Consider the following 27,159-nt stretch of genomic DNA (forward strand, 5'->3'; position numbering starts at 1 on the left):
CCTGCCCATGCAACTTACACCTTCTGGAACATATTGGGTCTAATTTCTTATATAGCATTTCCACTTGACGTTGGGTCCCTACTGTGCACACCAAGCCTAACAAGCAGCTCAGAGCTAGCTTCTGCTGGTCACATGGTCACTTGATGTCTCCTAGTTAGGCATTCAGTACCAGGGCCTGGTAGCAAGCATGAGCTATTTCTCAATAGGAGAATTGTTACCTGTAGAGGAGGGTGTAGTTCTGCTTTAACACACCCTTGAAAGCCTTTGTGGTGCTTCTCCTAGAGCTTCCCAGAGGTCCTGTATGGCATCTCTCTTTGCTGTGGACACTTTGATATCATTGCATCTGTTGGGTCCTGCATAAACCAAGGGACAGAGCCTCTGGTAGTGCCGCCTGGACTGTTTACATATAAATTGATACTTCTAAGTAAGTACCTGATAATAATTTGCTCTCTTTAGAAGGTAAATATTCTCTAGCTCTGGGCCCCACTCAAAACTGGATGCTTACAGTTTACATAGTAAATGGCTGAGAGGAGCGTACTTGTATGTTTCTATGTGTCGTCTCCAAAATGCAAAAACTCCCACCAAGCTTCAAGCCTCTGTTTTTACTGAAAGGCTAAATGATGATTAAAATAATAACAATAACAATAAAACAACAGCTGTAGACAGTCTAGAACAACCTATCAGAGAAACAACAGGCTAAACTATGTGGTTGGGACTGAGGCTGCTGCTGGAGAGGCAGTGTGCTGATTCTGTCTCACTCTAGGGCCTGGAGGAGGCGCTGCTTAGGGCACAGATGTCTGCTCTTGGCACACAGGGCTTGAATTACAGTGGGAGCTGGTTTAGAAACTGACTTTTTACCACACATTTGAAAAGTACCCCTCATTTGGGAGTTTACTATTTCCATACACTTCATTTCCTCTTCTTTAAGATGTTATCTCTATTTCTTTGTCTTCCTTTAGCTTACTGAGGCCATTTTGCTTTCTACTCATGTATAGACTGTATCTCTGAGTTTCAAAGTCATTTATTGAGTTTTAGGCATTTTGGATGATCTTATTTGGCACAGAATAGTTGACACTTAGTAACAGCACTGTGGCAGGACTTGGTGAAACTTGGCAAGAGTTCTTTTTGATAGGCTGCTCTCAGATCAATCAATCAACAAACAAATGTCACCAACCCACAAGTAACAGCTGAGCACGCCACTCATAACAAAGGACAAAGAAGACCGGTTCCCCCTTTAGATAGTTATAGTCCAGACACCAGACCAGCCCCCATGGCAGAGCCCAGCCTAGAAGGACTCTGTGTGTACTGGTCTTTATTGCCAAGAGCAGTAAAGCCTGCCCCTCCTGCCAGATGCCATCTTGGGAAGGAGGAGGGAGAGGGAAGGAGCTGCCCATTGGGAGTTGAACTTTGACCTGCCTGAACATTTTCCAAGAGGCAAGAGTTTAATCAAGGAGTAAATAGGCAGCTTTGAGTCATTTTCTCTGCTTTCTTCTCAACTTCGAGCTCCCACCTAGACAACTGCAGTGGCTTCCAGGTGACTGCCTCTGTCCCTGTTCACCTCCATCCCAGTTTCCCACCACTACCCATGTGACTCCAGGAAAGCACAAACGCTGTATCTAAGGTTGCTCGCCTGTTTAGGACCCTAAAGTGGCTCCCAGGGCCCTTGGGTGAAGTCCAAGCTCTTTAACAGAGCTTCACAGACTCCCTCTGCAACCCTGCAGCAGACATATTGAGTGATATGCCCATCGCTAAGGGAAGCTTCTGCCTGTGCTCCTCCCTCAGCCTGGATACCTGCCAACCCTTGCCCCACCTAAGGGCCCTGGCCGAGGCAGGACTGACATCGGAAGTCTCTCCATCTCTGGCTCCTGCCCTCCCTCTTTCCCCTGATCCAGGGGCAATGACTCCCGGCCCATTCCTCAGGTAGCCCTTACCACTTTGGGCCTGATTATCCTTTATCGCCAGCTGTCCCAGCCTCTACTCAGTAAAGGTGTGAACAAACAGTACTCACCCTGGGTCCTGAGATTAAGTCCCAATGTGCATGACTAGGGGAACCCTCTGAGGTTTGCATACTAAAAACCCAGGCTCTGCAGCTGTTATTTGCTTATACTGTAATTGTGCTGTTTACATATAAATTGATACTTCTAAGTAAGTACGTGATAATAATTTGCTCTCTTTGGAAGGTAAATATTCTCCTTTTCTCATCTACTATTCATTGTCTTAATCCCTGTGTTTTGAGAACAAATGGAATGGTAAATTTTAGCCTACCATGTTTGATCACAAATTTGGAATTGATGAAGTCTGAATTAGTGAAGTTTTAATGCATATTTTTTCACAGTCTTATGTGGTCAAGTTCCAAATGCAGCCAGCTGTCAACTCTTATCTTGTCACACTTTTATTACAGTCAGAAGAAGTGTACCAGACTTTTATATAAATAGAGGGAGCAAAGAGCATCATTATCCAGTTGAAACGGAAGAGGAAATTTTCAGTGGGCTGAAGAGCTGTGTATTTTTATCAAGTGTTCATTAGCTGTCCTCTGTGCAAGGGATCAACATGAAAACACCCAAAGGATGGGAAGCAGACAGAGAAAAAGCCCAAAAGGCAGGAGAGGCATTGCAGGGCTTCCACTGTGACCAAAGGCTCAGAAAATAAAAGCAGGGGATTGTAGGCATTGCTCTAATTCAAGATGGCAGAGAAATGCATGGGGCTCTACTACAGACCCGTTAGTTTGGTCATTGCAGATAAGGCCAGAAAAATGCAATCAAGGTTTATAAACCAGGTCATTTATTTGCCAGTAATGTGTAATGTGTATATGTGTCTATTAGCCAGAGTTTCCAGAAAAACAGAACCAATAGGATATGTGTGTCTGTATATATATGTGTGTGTGTATATGTATAAAATAGAAAGATTTATTATAAGGAATTGGATCACATGATCATGTAGGCTCACAAATCCCAAGATATGCAGCTGGAGACCCAGGAGAGCCAGTGATGTAGTTACAGTCTGAGTCGGAAGCCTGAGAGCCAGGAGAACCAATGGTGTAATTTCAGTGTGAAGGCCTGTACTGTAGCAGTAGTGAAGGCCCCTTTGTGAACTCTGCTGGGCATACCTCGGGCTACTGGGAAGCACATAGTAAGAGGCTGACAGCTATGTAGCTTTCAGTTTAGACCAGGTTTTCTCAACCTTGGCATTATTGACATTTTGGACCAGATAATTCTTTGTTGCAGGGAGCTGTCCTGTGCATCATAGGATGTTTAGTAGCAACCCCTGGCCTCTACCCCCTAGATGCCAGTAGCACACCCCTATTAGAAACAACCAAAAATTTCCCCAGATATTGCTGATTATCTCCTCGGAGGCAATATGGTGCTCAGTTGAGAACGACTGGTTTAGTCTCCAATTTTATTTCCCTTCCACCCCCCTCCTCCTGCTAACTCCTTCCACTCTGTGCTCAGGGTGTGTGTGTGCCCATCTAATACCATCTGAAATATCTCCCAATACCTGTTGCCAGCAGAGGCTGTGGCAGTGGCTCCCCCACTTTTACCATCCTTACTTCTGAAGAAGTTTCCACCAGGATCTAATAGGTAGAAAATGCCATCAACTCTCAAATGGATAGAGATAATGAGATCTCCCCACCAATTTTCAACTTCTAGAGCTGCTCTCATTTGCCAGAGATAAAATCATAGTATCACTTCTGTTTAATGGGGAAGGAAGTTTTGCCTCAAATACCATGAGCTTGGAGCCTCCATGAGGTATCAGGAGGGTCAGTGGTTCAGATGGAGGTCACAGGGGCTATAAGAGCTGATGCCTGGCAGTCTCAGGGTGATGGCATCCAGACTATAGGAAGCCATAGGTTCCCTGTGCAGTTAGGCTTGGAGCTGATCTGGCTTTTCTGCAGATTTGACCCTTTTTCTGCAAGGGTCCCTTGTAGAATTTTAGTCTGCAGAGTATGCCTGGGGACAGCCATTCATAGGCCAGAGTGTCCCTGGGGCCAGAGGGAATTACTTTTTAAATTTTTTCATTCATTTAGCAATCAAGATTGTATTGGATTCTCTTGGCCCTTACATTTCCATATGAATTTTTGGATCAGCTTGTCAGTTCTTGCAAAAAAAGAAGCTGGGATTTTGATAAGAATTGTGTTGAATCTGTAAATCAATTTTGAAAGTTCTGCTATCTTAACATTGTCTTCCAATCCATGCGATGTGTTTCCTGTGTTTAGTGTACAAGTCTTAAGCTTCTTGTGATAAAATTACTCATAAGTATTTTATTTTTTTGATGCTATTGTAAATAGAATTGTTTTCTTAATTTCATTTTTTGAAGTGTTCATTTATAGTGTATAGAAATATGATTGTGTATACTGATCTTGTATCTTGCAACCTTGCTGATCTCAGTTTTCTGGTTTTAATTGGTTTCATGTATGTGTATTCCTTAGAATTTTCTATATATGAGATGAATGTTCTCTCTGAATATAGATAATCCCAATTTTTCCTTCCCAATTTAGATGCTTTTTAGTTCTTTTTCCTGCCTATTGCCCTGGCTAGAACCTCCAGTACAATACTGAATAGAAATGGTAAAAGTGACAATCTTGTTGTGTTCATGACATTTGGGGGGAAAGCATCTATTCATTCACATTGAGCATGTTGTTGGCTGTGAGTTTTTTGTAGACAGCCTTAATCAATTCAAGAAAGCTCCCTTCTATTCCTAGTTTGTTAAGTATTTATATCAGAAAGAGTATTGGATTCTATCAAATGTTTTTCTGTATTAATTAAGATTATGTGATCTTTGTCCTTTATTCTATTAATATGCTATATCATATTCATTGATTTTCACATGTTTAACCAACCTTGCATTCCTGGCATAAATCCCACTTTGTTATGGTGTACATAATCCTTTTTTGTATGTTGCTGGATTTTGTTTGCTAATATTTTGTTGAGGATTTTTTCATCTATATTCGTAAGGGATATTGGTTTATAGTTTTATTTTATTGTGATATCCTTGTCTGTTTTTGGTATCAGGATAATACTGGCTTCTTAAAATGGGTTAAGAAGCATTTCCTCCTATTCTATTTTTTGGGGAAGAGTTTGTGAAGGACTGGTGTTAATTTTTCTTTAAATATTTGATAAAATTCACCAGTGAAGCCACCTAGCCCTTCGCTTTTCTTTGTGGAAGTTTTTGATTACTAATTCAATATCTTTACTAGTTATAGATCTATTCAGGATTTTGTCTTGAGTCAGTTTTTGTACGTGTTTTTCTAGGATTTTTTTCATTTCATCTAGGTTATCTAATTTTCTGGCATACAACTATTCACAGTATTCCTTTAAAATTCTTTTTATTTCTGTAAAGTCAATAGTGATGGCCCTCTTTCATTCCTGATTTTAGTAATTTGAATCTTTTGGTTTTTTTCTTGGTCAGCCTTGCCAAAGGTTTGTCAATTTTGTTGATCTTTTCAAAGAACTAACTTTGGGTTCTGCTGATTTCTCTCTATTGTTTTTCTATTCCATCGATTTGTCTTTATTATTTCCTTCCTTCTGCTTACTTGGGTTCAGTTTGCTTTTTTTTTTTTTTTTAGTCTCAAGGTAGAAGGTGAGGTTATTGATTTGTGATGCTTCCTTTTTAATATAGGTGTTTATAGCTATAAATTTACCCCTAAGCACTGGTTTAGTTGCATCCCATAAGTTTTGGTACATGTGTTTTCATTTTTATTTATCTCAAGGTATTTTCTTATTTCTCTTGACCCTTTGGTTATTTAGAGTACATTGTTTAATTTCCATATACAAGTGAATGTCCCAGATTTCTTTCTGTTATTAATTTCTAATTTTCTTCCATTGTAGTTAGAGAACAGATTTTATATTACTCAACTCCTTTAAATGTATTGAGATTTATTTTACAGCCTAATATATGGTCTATCTGGAGAATATTCCATGTACACTCGAGAAGAATATATGTTGTACCATCATGTAGAGTGTTTTGTAGATGTCCGTTAGATATAGGTGGCTTATAATATGGCTTAAATCTTCTATATCCTTGCTGATGTTTTGCTAGTTGTTCTATCTATTATTGAAGGTAGATATCGAAATCTCTAATGATTATTGCTGAATTGTCCATTTCTTCCTTTAATTCTGTCAGTCTTTGCTACAAAGACTTCCTTTAGTATTTCTTGTAAGGCAGGTCTGCTAGTGATAAAGTCTCTCTGTTTTTGCTTATCTGGAATGCCTTAATTGTCTTAATTTATCCTTCTTTTTTTTTTTTTTTTTTTTTTTTGCGGTATGCAGGCCTCTCACTGCCGTGGCCTCTCCCACTGCGGAGCACAGGCTCCGGATGCGCAGGCTCAGCGGCCATGGCCCACGGGCCCAGCCGCTCCGCGGCACGTGGGATCCTCCCAGACCGGAGCACAAACCCGCATCCCCTGCATCGGCAGGCGGACTCCCAACCACTGCGCCACCAGGGAAGCCCTATCCTTTATTTTTTTTTTTTTTTTCCTTTTTTTTTTTTTTTTTTTTTTGCTGTATGCGGGCCTCTCACTGTTGTGGCTCCTCCCGTTGCGGAGCACAGGCTCCGGACACGCAGGCCCAGCGGCCACGGCTCACGGGCCCAGCCGCTCCGCGGCATATGGGATCCTCCCAGACCGGGGCACGAACCCGCATCCCCTGCATCGGCAGGCGGACTCTCAACCACTGCGCCACCAGGGAGGCCCCTATCCTTTATTTTTGAAGGATACTTTTCTGGATATAGAATTTTTGGATAATAGTCTTTTCCTTTCAGTTCTTTGAATATATCATCTCAATACCTTCTGGCCTCCAAGATTCCTGATAAGAAGTCAGCAGTTGACCTTACTGAGGATCCCTCATGTGTGATGAGTCATTTTCTGTTTTACTTTCAAGATTCTGTATTTTCTTTGGCTTTTGACCATTTGACTATGATGTGTCTAGATGTGCATTCTTTGAATTTATCCTACCTAGAGTTTGTTGAGCTTCTTGGATGAGCAGATTAACACTTTTCATCAAATTTGGGAAGTTATCCACCACAATTTATTCAGTATTCTTCAATTCCGTTTTCTCACTCCTGTTGATATCATTCCCAGGAGATAGAATCTGACATCCAGTATGGGTCAGGTGACAACCCTGGTCCAATCAGCTGTGCCCTGGTGGTGTGACCATGTCTCCTCTGGGCCATTCCTGTGTTCAGGTAAAGAATGAGTCTCAGAGAATGGGCTGTTCATGGCAGGAATAACACCCTTGAAGGTGAAGGAATGAAGATCAGTGAGTCTTACAGCCCAAGCACCACTTGCTCCAAAGAAAGTCACAGTGAAAGTACATATCGGACCATTTGTGCTTTTTTCTTTCCTTCCCAGGCAAGTTCTTTTCCTTTTTTTTTTTTTTTTTTTTGCATTACGTGGGCTTCTCACTGCTGTGGCCTCTCCCGTTGCGGAGCACAGGCTCCGGACGCGCAGGCCCAGCAGCCATGGCTCACGGGCCCAGCCGCTCCGCGGCATGTGGGATCTTCCCGGACCGGGGCACGAACCCGCGTCCCCTGCATCGGCAGGCGGACTCTCAACCACTGCGCCACCAGGGAAGCCCTCTTTTCCTTTTTTACCCCCTGATAACAAGTGCCTTAAATGGGATAGCCCTAACATTTTGATTACTTTGTAGGAATAAGAAATTTCTTTTCAGTTCTAGTCAAGATCTAGCCATGATCAAAGAGAGAAGCCCTAGCAGTATTTACCCTTTATTACTTTTAGGACTTTGGATAGTCCAAGTTAATCTCTGTACTTCTCTCTTTGTATTAGGTGCATCATCATCATCATCATCACCACCACCACCACACACACACACACACACACACACACACACACACACACACACTGTGGACCTGTAAAGATCCCATGCATGCATTTGTCCTTGACCCATCTGTTCTAGGTTCCTTTCTAGAATGTTGCTTGTGTATGAACCTCCCATTATGTATGTATTTCATATTCTTGGAATGTCTGTTTTTTTTCATTTGCAAGGTTGTGCTTACTAGTTTCCTACAGAAGTATCTGTATCCTTTCTCTAGTTGTTCTAGCCAAGAATAGTATAGACAATTCTACCTTTATTTTGGTTTTCTATCTTTAAATTTGTTTCCATTTGCTTTCCTTTTTAAGTCATCAGCTTCTTCTAAAGCTCATATAACTCTGTAGTTTCTTATGATAATTACATAAAAACCCCAGCTACATCAATTCAGTAATTATATTAGAGTAGCTACTGGAATTTGTCATCGTGGGATGGACTTACGGCAAAAATTCCCAAATAGTCATTTCTTTGGATGTTAAGAGGTAGCTGTTATTAAAGAAAGAGGTATCTGCAGACAAATGCATTTGAGAACTACAGGGATAAACAAAATCAGACTGGTTCTTTAGTGACAGACTTCTTAGAGGTTCTGATAAGCTTATATGCACTGTGTATCCCTCAGAGGGCAATACAGTTTGAGGCATTTCTCACCTTTATTTCATCACAGAGCTCTCCTTTCTCAGATCGCTTGTGGGAACAGTGACCTGAGAAACACACATTAGGGAAATGGTGATATAATTAAATCTTGAAGTTTATTAATTTTCTCATTACTAAATTTTAAAATGTATTCTTTCTGCTACCATCTTAGTTGAGTATAAACCAGAGAAATCCAGGGGCAGGAGCACGGTTCTGGAAGTCAGAGCATCTGAACTGGTTTTGTGTCTGGAAAATCACTTCCCTTTGGGCAATGAAAGAGTCATACTTTCATGACCTTTGACTCATGGACATTGAGGCTTTTCCAGCCCTAACGATGCTCTTTCTCTTGTGCAGGGAATCTAATTGTGTTTCCTGTAGAAAAGGGAAGAAGCTTTTACCATTTCCCAAAAAGGGTTTCTCATTATTCTCTGTCTTATCCATTTACAGCTACTTTACTTATTTCTTTACAGAAACCACTTACCCCTCTTGAGTCCTGATTGTTCTTTTTAGATTTGATATGATCAGAGCTGTCACTTCTGTCTTGTACTAACTGGGCATCTTAGAATCTCATTTGGAATTCTCAGGAACCAAAAGCCAGTGAAGTGAAATGAAGGGGGCAGACATGTCACCTTCTGGGAAACTCCAAAGTGCCATTATCACCTTTAATGGGGTGTTTTAAAGGAAGAAGTCGGTCTGCATTTTCCCTGTGCCCTCTAATCTGTTTCTCCCTGCTCATTGGGAGACTAGAAGATGGCAGCTATGAAGCTTCCCCTCTCCTGAGCAGCCTAGGGGTGGGACCTTATTTCTAATTCACTCCCTCAGACCAGCAGGTGCTGTAGGCACTCTCCCCACCCATAATGTGATTATCCCTAGCCAAATCTTTTCTCTCCTCCACAGAGATCCCATTTTGTTCTGTATAGTTTTATCACATTTATTCCTAAAAATATATGTATTCTTCACTTTCTGTGTTTTTGAACTTTATATAAAAGGAGTCATACTGTTTATATGCTGTACATGCATATATATGTGGCTTCTCTATCTCAACAGCATGTTTTTAAGATTCATCTATGTGGAATATACCTTCAGAATGTTCTTTTTTCATTGCACTGGAGTATTCCATTGGTATGAAACAAGTATACAATATTTGTTTATCCTTCTTTCTGCTTATGGATGTTTGGGGTGGTTTACAGGTTTTACTTATTTGTTTTATTTTATTTTTTGCTATTTTGAATGTGACTGTTACTAATGTTCTTCTGTTAGGTTGAACTATGTGAAATAAGCATTTTTATAGGCTCCTATTTATTTCCTATGATTCAACCCGATTCCTATCTGTTGGTGCATATGTGCAAGGTTATATCTGAGGAATACACCTAGGTGTGGCAGAAATGTAATTCATAAGGTACATGTATCTTCAACTTTGAAAATGATGCCTAATTGTGTTATAAAGAGATTGTACCAATTTTTACTCACTCTATCAAAATTGTCCCACTTCCTGTCAACACTTGATAAAGATGATTTTGGTGGGTGTGAAATATGGTTTTAATTGCAATTCTCTAGCTACCAATGACATTAAGCATCTATTTATATGTGTATTTGCCACCTCTGTTTCTTCCTCTGTATAAAAATGTGGAAATGACTTTGGAACTGGCTAAGGGTAGAGGGTGGAAGAGTTTTGAGGTGTATGTTAAAAAAAGCCTAGGTTGCCTTGAGGAGACTCTTGGTAGAAATATGGATGTTAAAGGTGATTACAGTGAGGTCTCAGGAAGAAAAACGGAAGGACTTCCCTGGTGGTCCAGTGGTTAAGACTCTGCACTTCCACTGCAGGGGGCGCAGGTTCGATCCCTGGTGGGGGAACTAAGATCCTACATGCGGGGCGGTGTGGCCAAAAAGCAAAATAAAATAAGAAAGAAAAGAGGAGAGCTGCAGAGAAAGCTTCTCTCATGTTAGAGAATGCACATATCATCATGAACAGAATGTTGGTAGAAATGAATCTTAGAAGTACTGGTCTCAGATGGAAATGAGGAAGATGTTATTGGAAACTGAAGGAAAGCTGTTCCTTGTTATAAAGCGGCAGAGAACTTGGTTGAATTGTGTTCTAGTGTCTTGTGGAAAGCAGAATTGTAAGTGATGATGAGGTTGGATATTTAGCTGAGAAGAATTCTAAAATAAGTATTAAAGACTGGTTTGTCCTTGCTGTTATAATAAGGTGTGAGACAAGAAAGGTAAATTGAAGAAGGAATTGTCACACTAAAGGAACCAGAACTTGCAGATTTGGAAAATTCTATCTATCCATATTGCAAAAATGAGAAAGTCTGTCTGTAGAGAGCAACAGGGGTGTGGCTGGACAACCATTTGCTAAAGAGATTTGAGTGTGGCTCACGGATCCAGTCAAACATTGCAGCAGAAGCCGGGAATAGAGACACAGTTATTCAGGACAGATCTGTAGAGAACCTCTTGTCTGATGGCTTGGTCCCTGTGAACTGCATGGGAAGCTGACAAAGTTTTTGAGAATTTATATCAACAGAAACACTGCCAGTTTAGACTAAGCAGAGACAGGACAAATGAGGGAAGGCTGCTGGATTTCTGAGAGTCTACAGGATGGGCCAGTAGAGCTATTTGGCTACAAACATGCATTATCCTTCAGGAAAAGGGAAGAATGATCCTGAAGACAAATCAGAGGTCTGCAGGGGTGCCACTGTCACCATGACCTGGGGGATGGGGCTGTCCCTCCTCAGTTACCAAGGGTGGGCCAAGCTGCTGTGGCTACACCCAGGGCCAAGGGGGTGGGACAGCCACCCTGGCGGGCTCAGAGGACAGAGCATGGAGCCCAAGAGGATTATCCTTGAGCCTTAAACAAACAAAACAAAACAGAAACAGACTCATAAATACAGAGAACAAACTGGTGGTTGCTGGAGAAGAGGGGGTCAGGGGAACAGATGAAATAGGTGAAGGGAAGAAGAGGTACAAACATCCAATTATAAAATAAATTAGTCACGGGGATGTAAAGTACACACAGGGATAATAATTATTAAAAGATAAACAAATCAGAGATTATGCATGGAAAAAAGTACACATAGAGAACATGGTTAATAATACTGTAACAACTTTGTATGGTAACGAAGGTAACTGGACTCATTGTGGTGATTATTTCATAATGTGTAAAAATATCGAATCACTATGGGGTACACCTGAAACTAATACAGTACTGTATGTCAAGTATAACTTAATAAAAAAAATCTAATGGAATTTGCCCTGCTTTCATACTTGCTTGAGACCTAAGACTTCTTTCTCCTTTCCAATTTGTCCCAGCTAGAATGGAATGCCTATCCCATGCCTGCTTCACTGTTCTATTTTGGTAACTGGTAACTTGTCTGGTTTCACAGGTTCACAATGGGAAACGAATTTTGCCTCAGGATGAATCATACCTCAAGTCTCACCTATACCTAATTTAGATAATAATGAGATGAGAATTTGGACTTCGAGTTGATGCTGCAATAGGTTGGCACTGTGGTGGCTGTTGGGATGGGGTGAATGTAATTTACATGTAAGAAGGACAAGATATCTGGGGGAGCAAAGGGTGAAGTGTTACAGGTTGAGTTGTGTCCCCTGCCAAATTCATATGTTGGAGTCCTAACCCCAGTAACTCAGATTGTGACTGTGTTTGGAAGATAGGACATTTAAAGAGGCAATTAAGTTGAAATGAATGAGTGTTAGAGTGGACCCTAATCCAATATAATTGGTGTCCTTATAAGAAGGAAAAATTCAGACATAGATGTGCACAGAGGGAAGACCATGTGAAGACACATGGAGAAGATGGCCATCTATAAGCCACGGAGAGAGGCTTCAGGAGAAGTCAACTCTGCCGACATCTTGATCTCAGACTTCTAGCCTTCAAGACTGTGAGAAAATACATTTATGTTATTTAAGCCACCTAGTCTGTGGTGCTGTTACAGCAGCCCTAGCCGATTAATACACCTACCTATATGCCAATACCACTCTGCCTCGATTACTGTAGCTTTATAATAAAGACATTCAGTATTAAGTAGAGGTTGTAAGGGTGGTCATTCTTGCCTTTCGCCTGATCTTAGGGGGAAACAGTCTTTCATCATTGAATGTGATGTTAATTGTAGGTTTTTGTTGTTTTTATTTTTTAATGCCTTTTATACGATTGAGGAAGTATCTTCTAGTCTTAGTTTTCAGAGGGTTTCTATCATGAATGGGCATGGAAGTTTGTCAAATGCTTTTTCTGTATCTATTGAAATGATCAGATGATTTTTCCCTTTTATTCTGTTAATGTGGCAGATTACTCTGATTGATTTTTGAATGCTGAAACAACGTTGCATTGCTTAGATAAAACTCACTTGGTCATGTTATATAATAATGCTTTTGAAATCTTGCTGCACTGGTTCCACTAATATTTTGTTGAGAATGTTTACATTTATGTTTGTGCTGCCCTTCAGTTCTGGGTAGTTTTTTGGAATTATGTATTTGATTCATCCCTGGGTGCAGCCATTCATTAAAAATGATTTTTTAAAAAAATAGTTTCTGGGCTTCCCTGGTGGCGCAGTGGTTGAGAGTCCGCCTGCCGATGCAGGGGACACGGGTTCGTGCCCCGGTCCAGGAGGATCCCACATGCCGCGGAGCTGCTGGGCCCGTGAGCCGTGGCCGCTGAGCCTGCGCGTCCGGAGCCTATGCTCCGCAACCGGAGAGGCCACAACAGTGAGAGGCCTGCGTACCACAAAAAAAAAATAGTTTCCCATAATTTTTAGGTATGCACCGCTGGGAGGTGGGTCTTTGAAATATCATATTTTCTAGTTCTGAGAAAATGTCTAAAAAGATTATTTTACTATATATGTATTTTTTTTCGCAGAGGAGAGTTTATTGATTTCTAGTTTATATTTCATAGCCATGTGATAAAAACTTCAAGGGAGGGGCTTTCCTGGTGGCGCAGTGGTTGAGAGTCCACCTGCCGATGCAGGGAACACGGGTTCGTGCCCCGGTCCAGGGGGATCCCACATGCTGCGGAGCGGCTGGGCCCGTGAGCCATGGCCGCTGAGCCTGCGCGTCCGGAGGCTGTGCTCCGCAACGGGAGAGGCCACGGCGGTGAGAGGCCCGCGTACCACAAAAAAAAAAAAAAAAAAAAAAAAAAAAAAAAAAAACTTCAAGGGATATAGTATATATAGGATTTTTTTTTACATTTTAATTTATTTATTTGGCCTGACCACGCGGTTTGCGGGATCTTAGTTCCCAGACCAGGGATTGAACCCGGGCCCCCAGCAGTGAAAGCTCGGAATCTTAACCACTGGACCACCAGGGAATTCCCCTATGATTTTTTTAAAGTATGATTTATTTTATCTTACAATTATGTGTGATATTTAAAATTTGAAACTTCAAACCATAGAACTTTAGAAGTTTTAGATATCGTCTTTTGGTGTTTTGTGGAAATCCACACCAGGTCTCATGTATGCTTCATTCTATTGAAAAGAATAATTTATCTATTTTTTTCTAATTTAAGAGTTGGGATAAATGACACCGTTGATGACTAGTTACCTTCTCTTTTTCTCCACAGTCTTGCTGAAGTTGTCTGTAAATGTTTGCTGAGTATGAGAGCAGAGCAGGATACTATCTTATGTAAACACTGTGTCTAATTTTGTTTAATAACAACATTGGTTGGTTTTATCCATGGAGAACTTTTATCTTGCCCTCAATTTGTGGTCTCTCCTTTGATTTCTCAGGTCTCGTTCCATTGTCTGTGTTTGGTGTTAAATCATGGGGAGGAAGCTGGACCTGTCTGGTCTGACCGATGATGAAACAGAGCATGTTCTCCAGGTGGTTCAGCGAGACTTCAATCTCCGAAAAAAAGAGGAAGAGCGGCTCAGGTGAGATTCTTCTATTTCCCACCTGGGTACAGTGAACCATATGTGGACAAGTGAAACAGGCTTCCTGAGTGTTCCTTGCTGCCAGCCCTATGCTCAAAGTCTTTATGTCATGTAAACACACAGAAGAATGTCCTTCCCTTTGTAGTCAGGCTGGCCAGCTTCAACACTGGGCATCACGATGTCAGCTCAGAAATGAGACTGTTCACACTCGCAGTCAAGTTTGTGTTCAGCTGCTCACCCTGTAAATTATTAGCTCTAGAATGGATGGAGTTCGTGCTGACGGTGGCTGTTTCGAGCTTGCTCCTGGCTTTAATTTTCTTGTCGGCAGGTACTACTGAAGAATAACCAAAGTGTTATATAAATGGGAGAATTAGATTCATAGCTGTACAATCTTCTGTTAGAGCTCTCAGCTACCATGGTGCAGGAAGAGAGCTCTGAGGACCTGGTACAAGGAAAGTGACCACCAGGCTGGGATGGGGTTACCTGGCTCAGCATCACCCTCCTCATTTTATAGAGGGAAAAGCTGAGACCCAGAGAGGGGGGCCTTGTGACTCCTCTGCAGTTGGTATTTCCTTGTGGGATGTTCTTGGAAGTACTGTTGCTGCCTAAATTTGGAAGAAGTCAGAGTGATGGAAATGCGGTCATGTGTTGGGGTTTGTGTGTTAGAACCTGATGGCAAGTCATCGTGAGCTCCCCTCCTCCATAAACCTGTTTTCCCTTGGGATTCCACAGGTTTGTCATGTCTCCTTCCTTAGCCACTGAGCTCAAAACCTCAGTCTTTATAATTCCTCCCCTGACTTGGTCCCCACACAGGGCAGGGCCAGGCCCTGTTATTTCTGCCTCCTCAGCATCTCTTCCAGCCCTATCCCAGTCCAGCTTTCGTGACTTTTCATCCCAGTCATTGTAGTAACCTTCTCTATGATCCTCCTGCCTCCAGTCCTCCAGGGTGGTGCCCCATTTCAGCTGTAACCATGCTCTTTCCTACTCTGCTTAAAATTGACATGGGTTGTTTTCCTTTGCCCTTGGAGTTTCTCAGACTTTCTGTTTCTGTAGAATATTTACCTCCCTTACTTGTAAGTACTCTAGTGTAATTTACTTTATTTCCACCATGTTTTTTTCCCATATTGTATATATTTAATATGTGCTTATTAGATGGAAGACAAGAAATCTGTTAATTAAGTAGTTATTTGATTTAAAAACCATGTGCCACAAAAAAAGATATATGGATCAGTGGAACAGAATAGAGAGCCCAGAAATAAACCCACACACCTACGGTCAATTAATCTGCAACAAAGGAGGCAAGAATATACAATGGGAAAAAGTCTCTTCAGTAAATGGTGCTGGGAAAGTTGGACAGCCTCATGTAAATCAATGAAGTAAGAATACACCCTCTCACCGTGCACAAAAATAAACTCAAAATGGCTTAAAGACTTAAACATAAGACATGATAGCATAAAACTCCTAGAAGAGATCATAGGCAAAACATTCTCTGACATAAATCATACCAATGTTTTCTTAGGTCAGTCTCCCAAGGCAATAGAAATAAAAACAAAAATAAATAAATGGGACCTACTCAAACTTACAAGCTTTTGCATAGCAAAGGAACCCTTAAACAAAATGAAAAGACAACCTACGGAATGGGAGAAAATATTTGCAAATGATGCGACTGACAAGGGCTTAATTTCCAAAATATACAAACAGCTCATACAACTCAACAACAAAAAACAAACAACCCACTTGTAAAATGGGCAGAAGACTTAAATAGACAGTTCTTCAAAGAAGAAATACAAATGGCCAACAGGCACATGAAAAGATGCTCAACATTGCTAATTATTAGAGGAATGCAAATCAGAACCTCACACCGGGCAGAATGGCCATCATTAAAAAGTCTACAAATAACGAATGCTAGAGAGGGTGTGGAGAAATGTGAACCCTCCTACACTGTTGGTGGGAATATAAGTTGGTACAGCCACTATGGAAAACAGTATGGAGGTTCCTCAGAAAACTAAAAATACAATTACCATATGATCCAGCAATCCCATTCCTGGGCATATATCCAGACAAAACTCTAATCCAAAAAGATACATGCATGCTTATGTTCGTAGCAGCACTATTCACAATAGCCAAGACATGGAAACAACCTAAAGGTCCATTGACAGATGAATGGATAAAGAAGATGTGGTATATATATATAATGGAATACTACTCAGCCATAAAAAAGAATGAAATAATGCCATTTGTAGCAACATGGATGCAACTAGAGATTATCATACTAAGTGAAGTAAGTCAGAAAGAGAAAGACAAATACCATAAGATATCACTTACATGTGGAATCTAAAATATGACAGAAATGAACCTATCTATGAAATGGAAACAGACTCACAGACATAGAGAACAGATTTGTGGTTGCCAAGGGGGAGGGGGCTGGGGGGAGGGATGGAGTGGGAGGTTGGGGTTAGCAGATGTAAGCTTTTATATATAGAATGGATAAACAACAGGGTCATACTGTATAGCACAGAGAACTACATTCAATATCCTATGATAAACCATAATGGAGGGGCTTCCCTGGTGGCACAGTGGTTACGAATCCAGCTGCCAAGGCAGGGGACACAGGTTCAAGCCCTGGTCTGGAAAGATCCCACATGCCGCAGAGCAACTAAGCCCATGCACCACAACTACTGAGCCTGAACTCTAGAGCCTGCGAGCCACAACTACTGAGCCTACATTCCACAACTACTGAAGCCCAGACACCTAGAGCCCGTGCTCTGCAACAAGAGAAGCCACCGCAAAGAGAAGCCCACACACCTCAATGAAGAGTAGCCCTTGCTCAGTGCAACTAGAGAAAGCCCACATGCAGCAACAAAGACCTAATGCAGCCAAAAATAAATAAATAAAAAGTAAATAACATTTAAAAAAACATATGGAAAAGAATATTTGTAAAAAGAATGTATAACGGAATCACTTTGCTGTACAGCAGAAATTAACATGACATTGTAAATCAACTGTACTTTAATTTTTAAAAAATCCACGTGTTGGGCTTCCCTGGTGGTGCAGTGGTTGAGAGTCCACCTGCCGATGCAGGGGACACGGGTTCGTGCCCCGGTCTGGGAAGATCCCACATGCCGCGGAGCGGCTGGGCCCGAGAGCCATGGCCACTGAGCCTGCGTGTCCGGAGGCTGTGCTCTGCGACGGGAGAGGCCACAACAGTGAGAGGCCCACATACCACAAAAAAAAAAAAAAAAAAAAAAAAAAATCCATGTGCCAGGCACTGTTCTAGCTGTTGGATACATAACAGTGAGCAAAATAAGTTTTTGCCCCATGGGGTTTATATTCTAGAGCTGTGCTAGCCATACTGTAGCGACCGACCACGTGTGGCTTCTGTGCAATTGTAATGGGGTGAGTCTGAATTGAGATGCACTGTGAATGTAACATACACACCAGATCTCAAAAATTTAGTACCAAAACATGTAAGATATCTCATTAATAATTTTTATATTGATTACATTTTGAAGTGCCAGTGTTTTAGATATACAAGCTTAAAGAAAAGACATTAAAATTTTTCCTGTTTCTTTTTACTTTTTTTTCGTATGGCTACTAGAAAATTTAAAATTAGACATGTCTCACAATATATTTCTATTGGCTAGTGCTGGCCTAGAGGGAGGAGAAAGAGAGGAAGTAAATAAATACAAACATATTTATATGTATTAGGTAGTGGTGAGAGCCATGAAGAAGAATAAAGCAGGGAAGGGGGAGAGAGACTGGCCAGGGATGGGCAGGGTGCTCTCTTTTGAACGGGCTGGTTGGGGAAGACTTCTCTGGTGAGACTTGAGCAGAGACTTGCTGGAGGTGAGGGAGGGAGCTGGGCTGCTCTTTGGGGTAATATCAAGCAAGGTGGAGGGAACAACAAATGTCAAGCTCTGATTCAGGGATGCGCCTTTATGTTTCCAGAGGAGCTGGGAGGGAGGGAGCCAGGGGGAGTGTAGTAGCAGAACAAAGTCCAAGCAATATCCTAAGCCCAAACCACGTGTAGTAAATCCAAACTCAAAACCACTGCAGTTGTCAAACCTTTCCTTGCCTCTCTGCATTGCTTGGATTTAGGAGACATGAAAGAGTCTTTGAAGCTATGTTACAGAAAGTATTTTTGAATTCTTTAATATTTGCTTCAATGAGCATAAGACGCAGAATGGAAGATTTTTATTTTAAGGTTTCAAACTGAATTGTGTTTCTTTTCTCCCGGCCAGCTGTTCCTTATTTACCTAGTTTCTCTGGTTAGGTTTTGTGAGGGCAGGTCTTGGGTGTGGAGGTTACACAGTGTTTCTAATGATCTGTTCTTCAGTGTTGACATAAAATGTAGTAAATGGTGGTGAAAATGTGAATTAAATGTCCTCAGAACATATGATGGTAAGGGAAACAGAGAGAGTGGGGCTGAAGCATTCAGCACAATTAGGAAATAAATTCATGGAAAGATAACTAGAAGATATAAAAGCTGTGAACTGGCGCTGCCCTGGGTGCTCTGCACAGTTCATATTATTGATTCGTCATAGGAGTCCCCGTAAGGAGGATCCCCATTTACATGAAGGCACCCAAACACAGAGAGGTTACAAAGCTTTCTCAGAATCACACAGTTAATTGGGGTAGAGCCAGGATTCTCTTTCCCACAGCCTCTGAATTTTACAGACTGGATTAAGCCTTTTCAAAACTGCTCTTCTGTGCGGGTAGAAGAGCCCTGTCCCCCACTCCCCACCTCACCCCCTAATGAGCGCAGTCACACCACAACTGGGTATATCAGCTCCTGTGTATATGCATAGTCATAGGTCTTCCTATATAAAAGAGACTCTGTGGACCCCGTTTCACTAAGATTATGTGCATTTCCAGCACTGGGGATGTGGGGTATTGAACATTTAATCCCATTAAAGGCTATACCCATAGTAGGACTATTTGGGGGGAAGACAGAGGATTGGGTGGGCCTGAGAATAGTGGACACGCTGCAGCAGACAGAGGAGGGGGTACTTATGTACAAACAAGTTCAATGGAGTGAGTGTTGGTTGCATTTTCCAGGACACACCATAGTATTAAAACTATAGATGGAGCACGTTGGAGAACAAAAGACATGTTGACCCCTGCTCCTACCTCCAGGGGCTTGGGGTCTAGACGAATCAGGTAAATGTGTAGAAAATACACACTATACTTGATTAATTTTATTCTTTGTTTGTCTTTTTTAACAGATGCTTTCATGCAAACATTAAAAAACAAAATGGTAAAGACCTTACAATGAAAAGCACCAGTCCTCCACTCCATGTTTAATCGATTTTGTGCTTAGTTCTGTAGTCCTCCTAGCATTACCTCCATAAATCTAAAAAAAATATGCTTATGTTGCTGTTTCTCGATGTATCAATTTTAGATAGTCTTTCATTTCTCTGTTCTGAAATGGTGGGGATTTTGCTCACTTACTTAGACTACTTTTACCTTTTGTTTCTTGATGGTTATATTATTTGTGGTTTGTTTTTCTATTGGTCATCTTTCAAACAAACAGTATACAGAAACCTCTGGGTCTCGTTCCATCCACATTCACCATCCTTTCTTGGTTCTGGCAGCACACGTATTCCTATGGCTAGTATGCATATGGCATCCCTACCTTCCATCAACCACCCCTTCCACTTTCCTTATCTCACATCTGTCCCTGCTGTACCTTTACTCTTACATATTCAAGGGCTGTTCTGCAAACATAAATTTGAGTCTTTGTTTTGTTCAGAGGTTGACACTAATGTTGAAAATCAATAGGCAGCCCTTAAGTTATTATGATTGAAAATAGTGTTTGCTGCTCTCTTTTCCAGAACTTCATTGAAATCTGCAGGTGGCTCATTGGTCCCCTCCTTTTCTTTTCACTTTTATGAATTAATTACACTTTTATTTCTTCACTGTCATTTTAAAGGAGTCTTGGGAAGGAGGGGAGGACACTAAGTGTTTGTTTAGTCTGCCATCTGGAACCTTTTGGCCACAGTAACTTACTTGCTGGTCAGGGCCACAGAGGAGGCTGGGGGAGGTAGAGACATGAAGGGTACTCCTTGTGTGCAGAGTGTACCCAAAGCATGCTCTGGGGTCACACAGAAGTGGATATAGGTCCTTGTACCACTGCTTAACACATATTTGATGGAGGGAGCCTGACCCCTAAGACACCGGATAGAGGGGAGTTTCTGATGACCAGCAGGGGACTTTGTGTCCGAATGAAATAAACTTTTGTTGGATAAATCACTGAGGCATCAGGGTTTATTTGTTATAGCAGCATAGCCTAGTATTACGTTGACTGATATAGTTTCTGGGGCCATCCTGGCCCCTCGTGTAGTAGAAGACACCTGTGGAAATATCTCCAGACTTACAGTAGAATCATATTTTATACCCTGTGATTTTATATTGTCAGGCGCATTTGCAAACTGGTTTTTAAAATGAGTGGTAATTGCATGGTACTCTGGTGTTCAGATTGAGATGTTTATGAGATAGCCACAGGCTTAAAGTTTCTCATTTAAAATGTGCTGGCCAGAAGCTAGTTAGCATCTGGGTAACTTCCAAAGATTTGCTGGTGCTCTAATGGACTTGGTCCGTGGGGGAGCAGTGGTTAGATTTGATGAAATGGTTTCCCGTAACTGTGACAGGCCATTAATTGTCAGGGTTTGCTGAACTGAGAGTGTGCTTCTGCCTGCCAAGGACAGCGGGGCCCAGGCAAGGCCAGGCCAGGGGAAGGAAGGGAGGGGAGGACGGAGAGCATGAGTGGCAGGGCACTTCCCATCTAGTCTTTCTCTGAGAGGCTCAGTGGCTGTAGCCCAGCAGCTGCAGTGTGTAAATTCCTCCTCCTTGGGCCTGCGTTAAGAGGGGGATTAATGCACTTGGAGACCTGTTTCTGTTACTCACTTGCTGACATGGCCTGTGCTCTCTCTGCCACCTCAGTGACAGGATGTGAGGGCAATCGTCCATCCCCCAAGAGTCGGGTCTAAGTGAGAAAATAACTAAGAGCTGCCAGGGGGTGTGGAAGAACCACTGCAGGAAAGCAGAGCATCCACCCCAAACTAGAAGTGCTTTGTGTTTCTAGTCTGTTATACAGAAACTCCTTTGAGGTTTAATCACAATTTTACAAAATAAAAAGAACACACAGTGCTTTTAATGAAATGAGTTAGTGATCTTCATTCAAAATTCATTTTAAACAAATTAAAATTTTATTATGAGAACTTAATTTTTCAAGAAGTTTCTTTTTAAAAAGTAAAATGGCTTTGTTCTCAAGGTCCCTAGTTTGGACAATTAAATTGATCAAATTAATTAACAAATACTCCTGGTCATATACTTCTTTGAAGCTGGAAGTCAGATTGCCTCGTCTTTACTCAGTTGGAATAAATATGCCCTGTGGTTTATGAAATAACTATGCCTTCACAGAGTGCATCTGCCCTGCATCTCCTCACTGGCCCCTTGTAGCTCCTGAGAGGCCACAGTAACACTGTGGCACTAACCTGTCCAAGTGATGCATCTGCTCTCTCAGAGAGAGGATGCTGCAAGGCAGGAGTTCCTTCCTCTGCACCGCTAGATCAGGTTGGCTGGCCAGTCACCCGGCAGGGCTCTGAAATAACAGAGCCCAAAGCAGGTGCACTGTGTGGTAGAGTGGGAAGTGGGACACACCTCTGTCTGAGAGTCACTTTTTGATGGGGGAAGGCCCAGCAACTAGGAGACACCAGGAATGGCCCTGGAGACTTGTGTAGGGCAGGTGTGAGGACCTCAGAAGCAGGACGTGCGTACCATAGAGCGTATCAGTCTCAAAGCTAGAGCGGACCTCACAGATTTTTAAAAATCACCTTTTTTACTTATTACTGGTATTTTTAATAATGAAAAGGTCACATATATTACATCAAAGCTATTGGATATCCATTCATTTGCTTCACAATCTTATATTGAATGTCAGGAGCTTCCTGGGGAAACATGAGGAGGATGAAAGAGTGGGGGAGGGAGAGAGGGGTTCACAAAGTTAATAAGTGCCTAACCCTTGAGAAAAAGTCCAGAAGGTGAGCTAAGTCTGATATGAATAATTACGATGCTATAGAGAGTGAGAAATAAAAACATTATGGCAGACCCATGGGAATACTTTCATCTTGGAGATGGCAGGTAGGAAAAAGGAAAGACTTCCTGAAGGAGAGGTGCATTTATTTGATCCCTGAAGGTAGACAGGATTCTTTAAGTGGATTGAAACAAAGGTCTGTGCACCAGGGAGCATCCTGAGCAAAGTGATATGGATAGAAAAGAGGGCATGTTTTCTCAACCCCAATCAGGAGCTGTGGTGGGGCAGTGGAGGAAGTGACTGCTTTGACAACAGTCCCTTTTGCGCTATTGCTCATCGTGTGGAAGAGTGGTGTTCCAGGAATAGCAACCCCTCCCGTGCCCAGCCACCATGAGAAAAGAGCTATTCTTTCCAAAATGGGGAAAGGGAGGCTCTAAAAAGAAGTTTAAAACTGGCCCACGTTGTACATAGTGAAAGGTAGAATCAAACCTAGGCAGTGTCACACCAGAGCTAGGACATCACACTGCCTTGGTACTGAAAACAAGGGGACCCAGGTGTCATGGGACAGAATGGGTGAAGTTAGGGCCGACTTAGAAAATCCGGTACCTGTGCTTGCTAAAACCTGGGGTAACATTCCAAGGGATGGGAAAGCAGTAGGGTTTAAGTCAGGATATGGGGAAGGGTAACTGGGACATTACAGTAGTCATTAGCTACACGTGGCACTGAGCACTTCAAATATGGCTTATCCAAACAGAGATATCTAAATTACTCTGGATTTCAGAGCTCTAGTATGAAAAAGAATGTAAAGTATCTCATTAATAATTTTATATTGAAAACACATTGAAATGTATCTAAAATTATATTTTAAGCAAAATGTATAATTAAAATTAATTTCACCTGTTTCTTTTTTACTTTTTAAAACTGTGCCTACTAGAAGACTTTATATATATTGCTCACATTATATTTTTATTGGCCAGCACTGGTTTGGAATGCTAGGTTAAGCAATTTGGAATTTATGGGATCAGAAAGTAAGCTTTCTTCCCCAATTTTGTTCAAGGCTAGTCCTTTTCTTTGAGGTTTGTAGGTATCTGAAAGATCCAGCGAATGTCTTAGCTCCCTAGCTGTGCATTGGCCTTTGCTACCAACAACTGTTATATCTGCCGTGTGAAGGTGATCTCAGAATAATAGCCTGGTATTGGCTTTCCTGTACAGTTTAAAAGGGAAGCACACTGTGATCGTGCCATATTCACCACGGAGAGCTTGCCATCTCGGAATGGAATAAACCCTTTGATGTTTCTTTGAAATTAATGGTTGACCAAGTATATGTCATGATTTTTGAAATAAGAAAGTGGCCTTAGGATGTCCTCATATTCATAATTTGTATAATGTCTCTGGTACCATAAAACTGTAAGTTATCACATATTCGCCTGTGGGGATCTGCTTTTAAGAATGGCCAAGAGAGTTTGATGCTGCAAATGGACTTATAATGTAGAAAAAGAATCATACTGATGCTCTTGTTTACTTTTTAATTTGTAACCTTCAAAGATGTATGGTTACTAATTTGTAAATTCTGGATACCTTCTCCCCATAATCCCATATTCTTTAATAACAATATTCTAGATTGCTTTTGTGGCTCTAAGTTCCTGATCTTATTTTCTTTTCCACTCCCAGTGTCAGAGGCTCAATTCTGCTGGGCTCTGATAAAGCTTTTGTGGTACTATTCTTGGCCGGACTTTCATTCCTCAGACCTCTGGCTCCAGAAAGCATTTCTTTGGCATTTGGTGCACATAGAATTCAGGACTTGAAAGAGAATGAGGAAAGTTTCTGCAGCTATTGTGAAAGCAGCTTTCTTCAACCGCAGTAATTCAGGCACGTCCACAAGCATTTAGCCAGAAACGGTCTGAAACGCAGTTGGTGAACACAGGTGTATGTTGTGGAAATCAGAGTTTTACTTTCACCCTGTGCTGTGCTAGTGGAATGACAATTTCCTTGTTCCCATGACCTTCTTCAGTTCCTGGAAACAGGCCCCTGCCTTCACCTCCTTACTCAGCTCCTGAAGAAAACAGGCCCATCTCGAACCTTCCTGTATTGTTGGTAGGAATGTAAGTTGATACAGCTACTATGTAAAACAGTATGGAGGTTCCTCAGAAAACTAAAAATAGAATTACCATATGACCCAGCAATCCTACTCCTGGGCATGTATCCAGACAAAACTAAAATTTGGAAAGATACATGCACCCCTATGTTCATAGCAGTGCTACTTACAATAGCCAAGACATGGGAACAACCTAAATGTTCATCGACAGATGAACGGATAAAGGAGGTGTGATACATATATACAATGGAATACTACTCAGCCATAAAAAAGAACGAAATAATGCCATTTGCAGCAACATGGATGGACCTAGAGATGATCATACTAAGTGAAGTAAGTCAGAAAGAGAAAGACAAATACCATAAGATATCACTTACATGTGGAATCTAAAATATGACACAAATGAACCTATCTACAGAACAGAAGCAGACTCTCAGACACAGAGAATAGACTTGTGGTTGCCAAGCGGGAGGGGTTGGGGGAGGGATGGAGTGGGAGGTTGGGGTTAGCAGATATAAGCTATTATATATAGAATGGATAAACAACAGGGTCCTACTATATAGCCCAGAAAGCCATGTTCAATGTCCTATTAAAACAGGAGGGAAGGGGGCAGGGCACAACCTTTGAAAGAATGACATAGCCCAAGGACATGACATAAACTGATTAGAACCAAATGGGTCCAAGATGGCAGACAAGTCGACTTCCACTAGACCTTGAGCCTCAGTATATGCTCACTGTAAGACATCAGCAAGCTAAGTGACACACCTACAGGCACCATGACTGTTCCAAGGTCACCATAAGGATCAAAAAGTGGGCAGTGGCCCAACTCCTGGGAATCCCCACCCCTTCCCGAAATAGCTGAATACTGCTCCCACTCATTAGCCTATGAAATTACCCACCCCTATAAAAACTGACAACTCCATACCCTGGTGCTTTTCTCACCTTCTGAGATGGCCCACACTCTGTCTGTGGAGTGTGTTTCTCTCTAAATAAATCCACTTCTTACCTATCACTTTGTCTCTCACTGAATTGTTTCTGTGATGAGACATCAGAAACCTGAGCTTCATTAAGTCCTGAAACCAGGTGTGTGATCTCAGTTGGAAGACTGTGGGCTTTGGCCCGGTTTGAGTCCCAGCCATGTGGGTTCAAGTCCCAATCTGAATTTAGGCCTGGTTCGAGTTCTGGCCGCATGTGTTCAAGTCCCAATCTGAGGTGCACAGTTTCAGTCTGATAAACCATAATGGAAAAGAATATTAAAAAAGAATGTGTGCGTATGCATAATTGAATCACTTTGCTGTACAACATTGTATATCAACTATACTTCAATTAAAAAAAATGTCAGTGAGGCTACCAAGTAAGGTAGATAGATAGTGGGAAGCAGCCGCAGAGCACAGGGAGATCAGCTCGGTGCTTTGTGACCGCCTGGAGGGGTGGGATGGGGAGGGTGGGAGGGAGGGAGATCCATGAGGGAAGGGATGTGGGAACAGATGTATATTTATGACTGATTCACTTTGTTATAAAGCAGAAACTAAAAATATATATATATATATAAATATAGAAATCCTCAAACAAAAACAAAAAAACAAAACAAAAAAATGTCAGTGAGGATAGAAAAAAAGAGAGAAAGAAAATAGGCCCATCTCCTGGATCAGTTTCTAAGTTGGTACCATCATGAAGTAAATTCATGAACCTCTCTGACTCTTGGAATAACTTTTAATGAGTTCCTTCTTTCAGATGAGAGATTTCTGCTCCAGCCTCAAGATTCCCTTGTGGATGTCTGATTGATACCTTAAATTCCCAGAAGAGCTGGGCCCCAGGTGCCCAGTGAGTCCCAGCCCTCTGCAGTTCACCGCCCCCTGCTGGCCTGACTCACGGGCTCCCATCCTGCATCAGTTATTCATGCGTGTGGGCCTAGGACCCAAGCCTCCTTCTCTGGCTGATTCTTATCCCCAGGCCTCAGGCTAGAGCTACAGTACCTGACTCCTGTGTGTCTAGCCGGATCCTGGGTTTCCAGATGAGGTGACCTGCATAGGAGGTTGGCAGGGTCTGTGGTTCCAGCAATCTCTGGAGTTAGCACTAGAATGATGTGTCCTTGGCCTCTGCCACGTTCCCCCAAATGTTCGTGTGTGGTCACAGCCCCTGTAGCTGTGATGATTACCCATAGTCAGCTCCCACCTTGCAGTGCTCAGCTTGCCTTTTACATCTTCCAGGCTGAGCATCTCACAGCTACCAGAGTCCATTCCTTACACAGCATAAGATGGCCTGGGATGTGACTTTGCCCCTTTCCATGCCAGGAATGTGTCTGGAGCCTGGGCTTCCTCTTCCCAAGGCTGCCTGGTTGGAGGGACATGGTTTTGTGTTGCTCCCCAAATCCCATCTGCAGGTTCCCCTGCCCCACTGCCCTACTCACCAGAGCTGGAGCCTACCTGAGTGCTCCTGCCAGATCCCCACCCTGCCCTGAACCAGGGCTTGGGTTAAGGTCTCAGGTCATACCACCCATGGCTATGGTGTGTCTCCCTCCCTGCGCTACATCTGTGAGACCCCAGAGGACCTGCATTTCTCTAGGCCCTGGACTTTTGCCATGTGGCCCTGCCCTTCTGACACTCCCCCTTCCCTTCCTACCTTCCCCTTCTTCCTCTCTTGGGTCACCTGCCCTGCCATCATCTTTATCTAGCTGAGTGGATCCTGAACCAG

General features: G+C 42.1%; 2 protein-coding genes across 2 annotated transcripts in view; one reads left to right on the forward strand and one right to left on the reverse strand.

Annotated features, from left to right (window-relative positions):
* The window catches only part of LOC309813350 (uncharacterized protein), a 439,697-nt gene that overhangs the window by 127,833 nt on the left and 284,705 nt on the right, over positions 1-27,159 (reverse strand). The window lies entirely within an intron of this gene.
* The window catches only part of MYRIP (myosin VIIA and Rab interacting protein), a 180,780-nt gene continuing 167,818 nt past the window's right edge, over positions 14,198-27,159 (forward strand). Inside the window, exon 1 of the mRNA XM_082638168.1 lies at positions 14,198-14,335. Within this exon, the coding sequence (XP_082494294.1) occupies positions 14,226-14,335 (110 nt within the window). The 5' untranslated portion in view covers positions 14,198-14,225. The remainder of the gene's footprint in view (positions 14,336-27,159) is intronic.

The sequence above is a fragment of the Mesoplodon mirus genome (assembly GCF_964341445.2).
Source record: "Mesoplodon mirus genome assembly, chromosome: 12".
NCBI lineage: Eukaryota > Metazoa > Chordata > Mammalia > Artiodactyla > Ziphiidae > Mesoplodon > Mesoplodon mirus.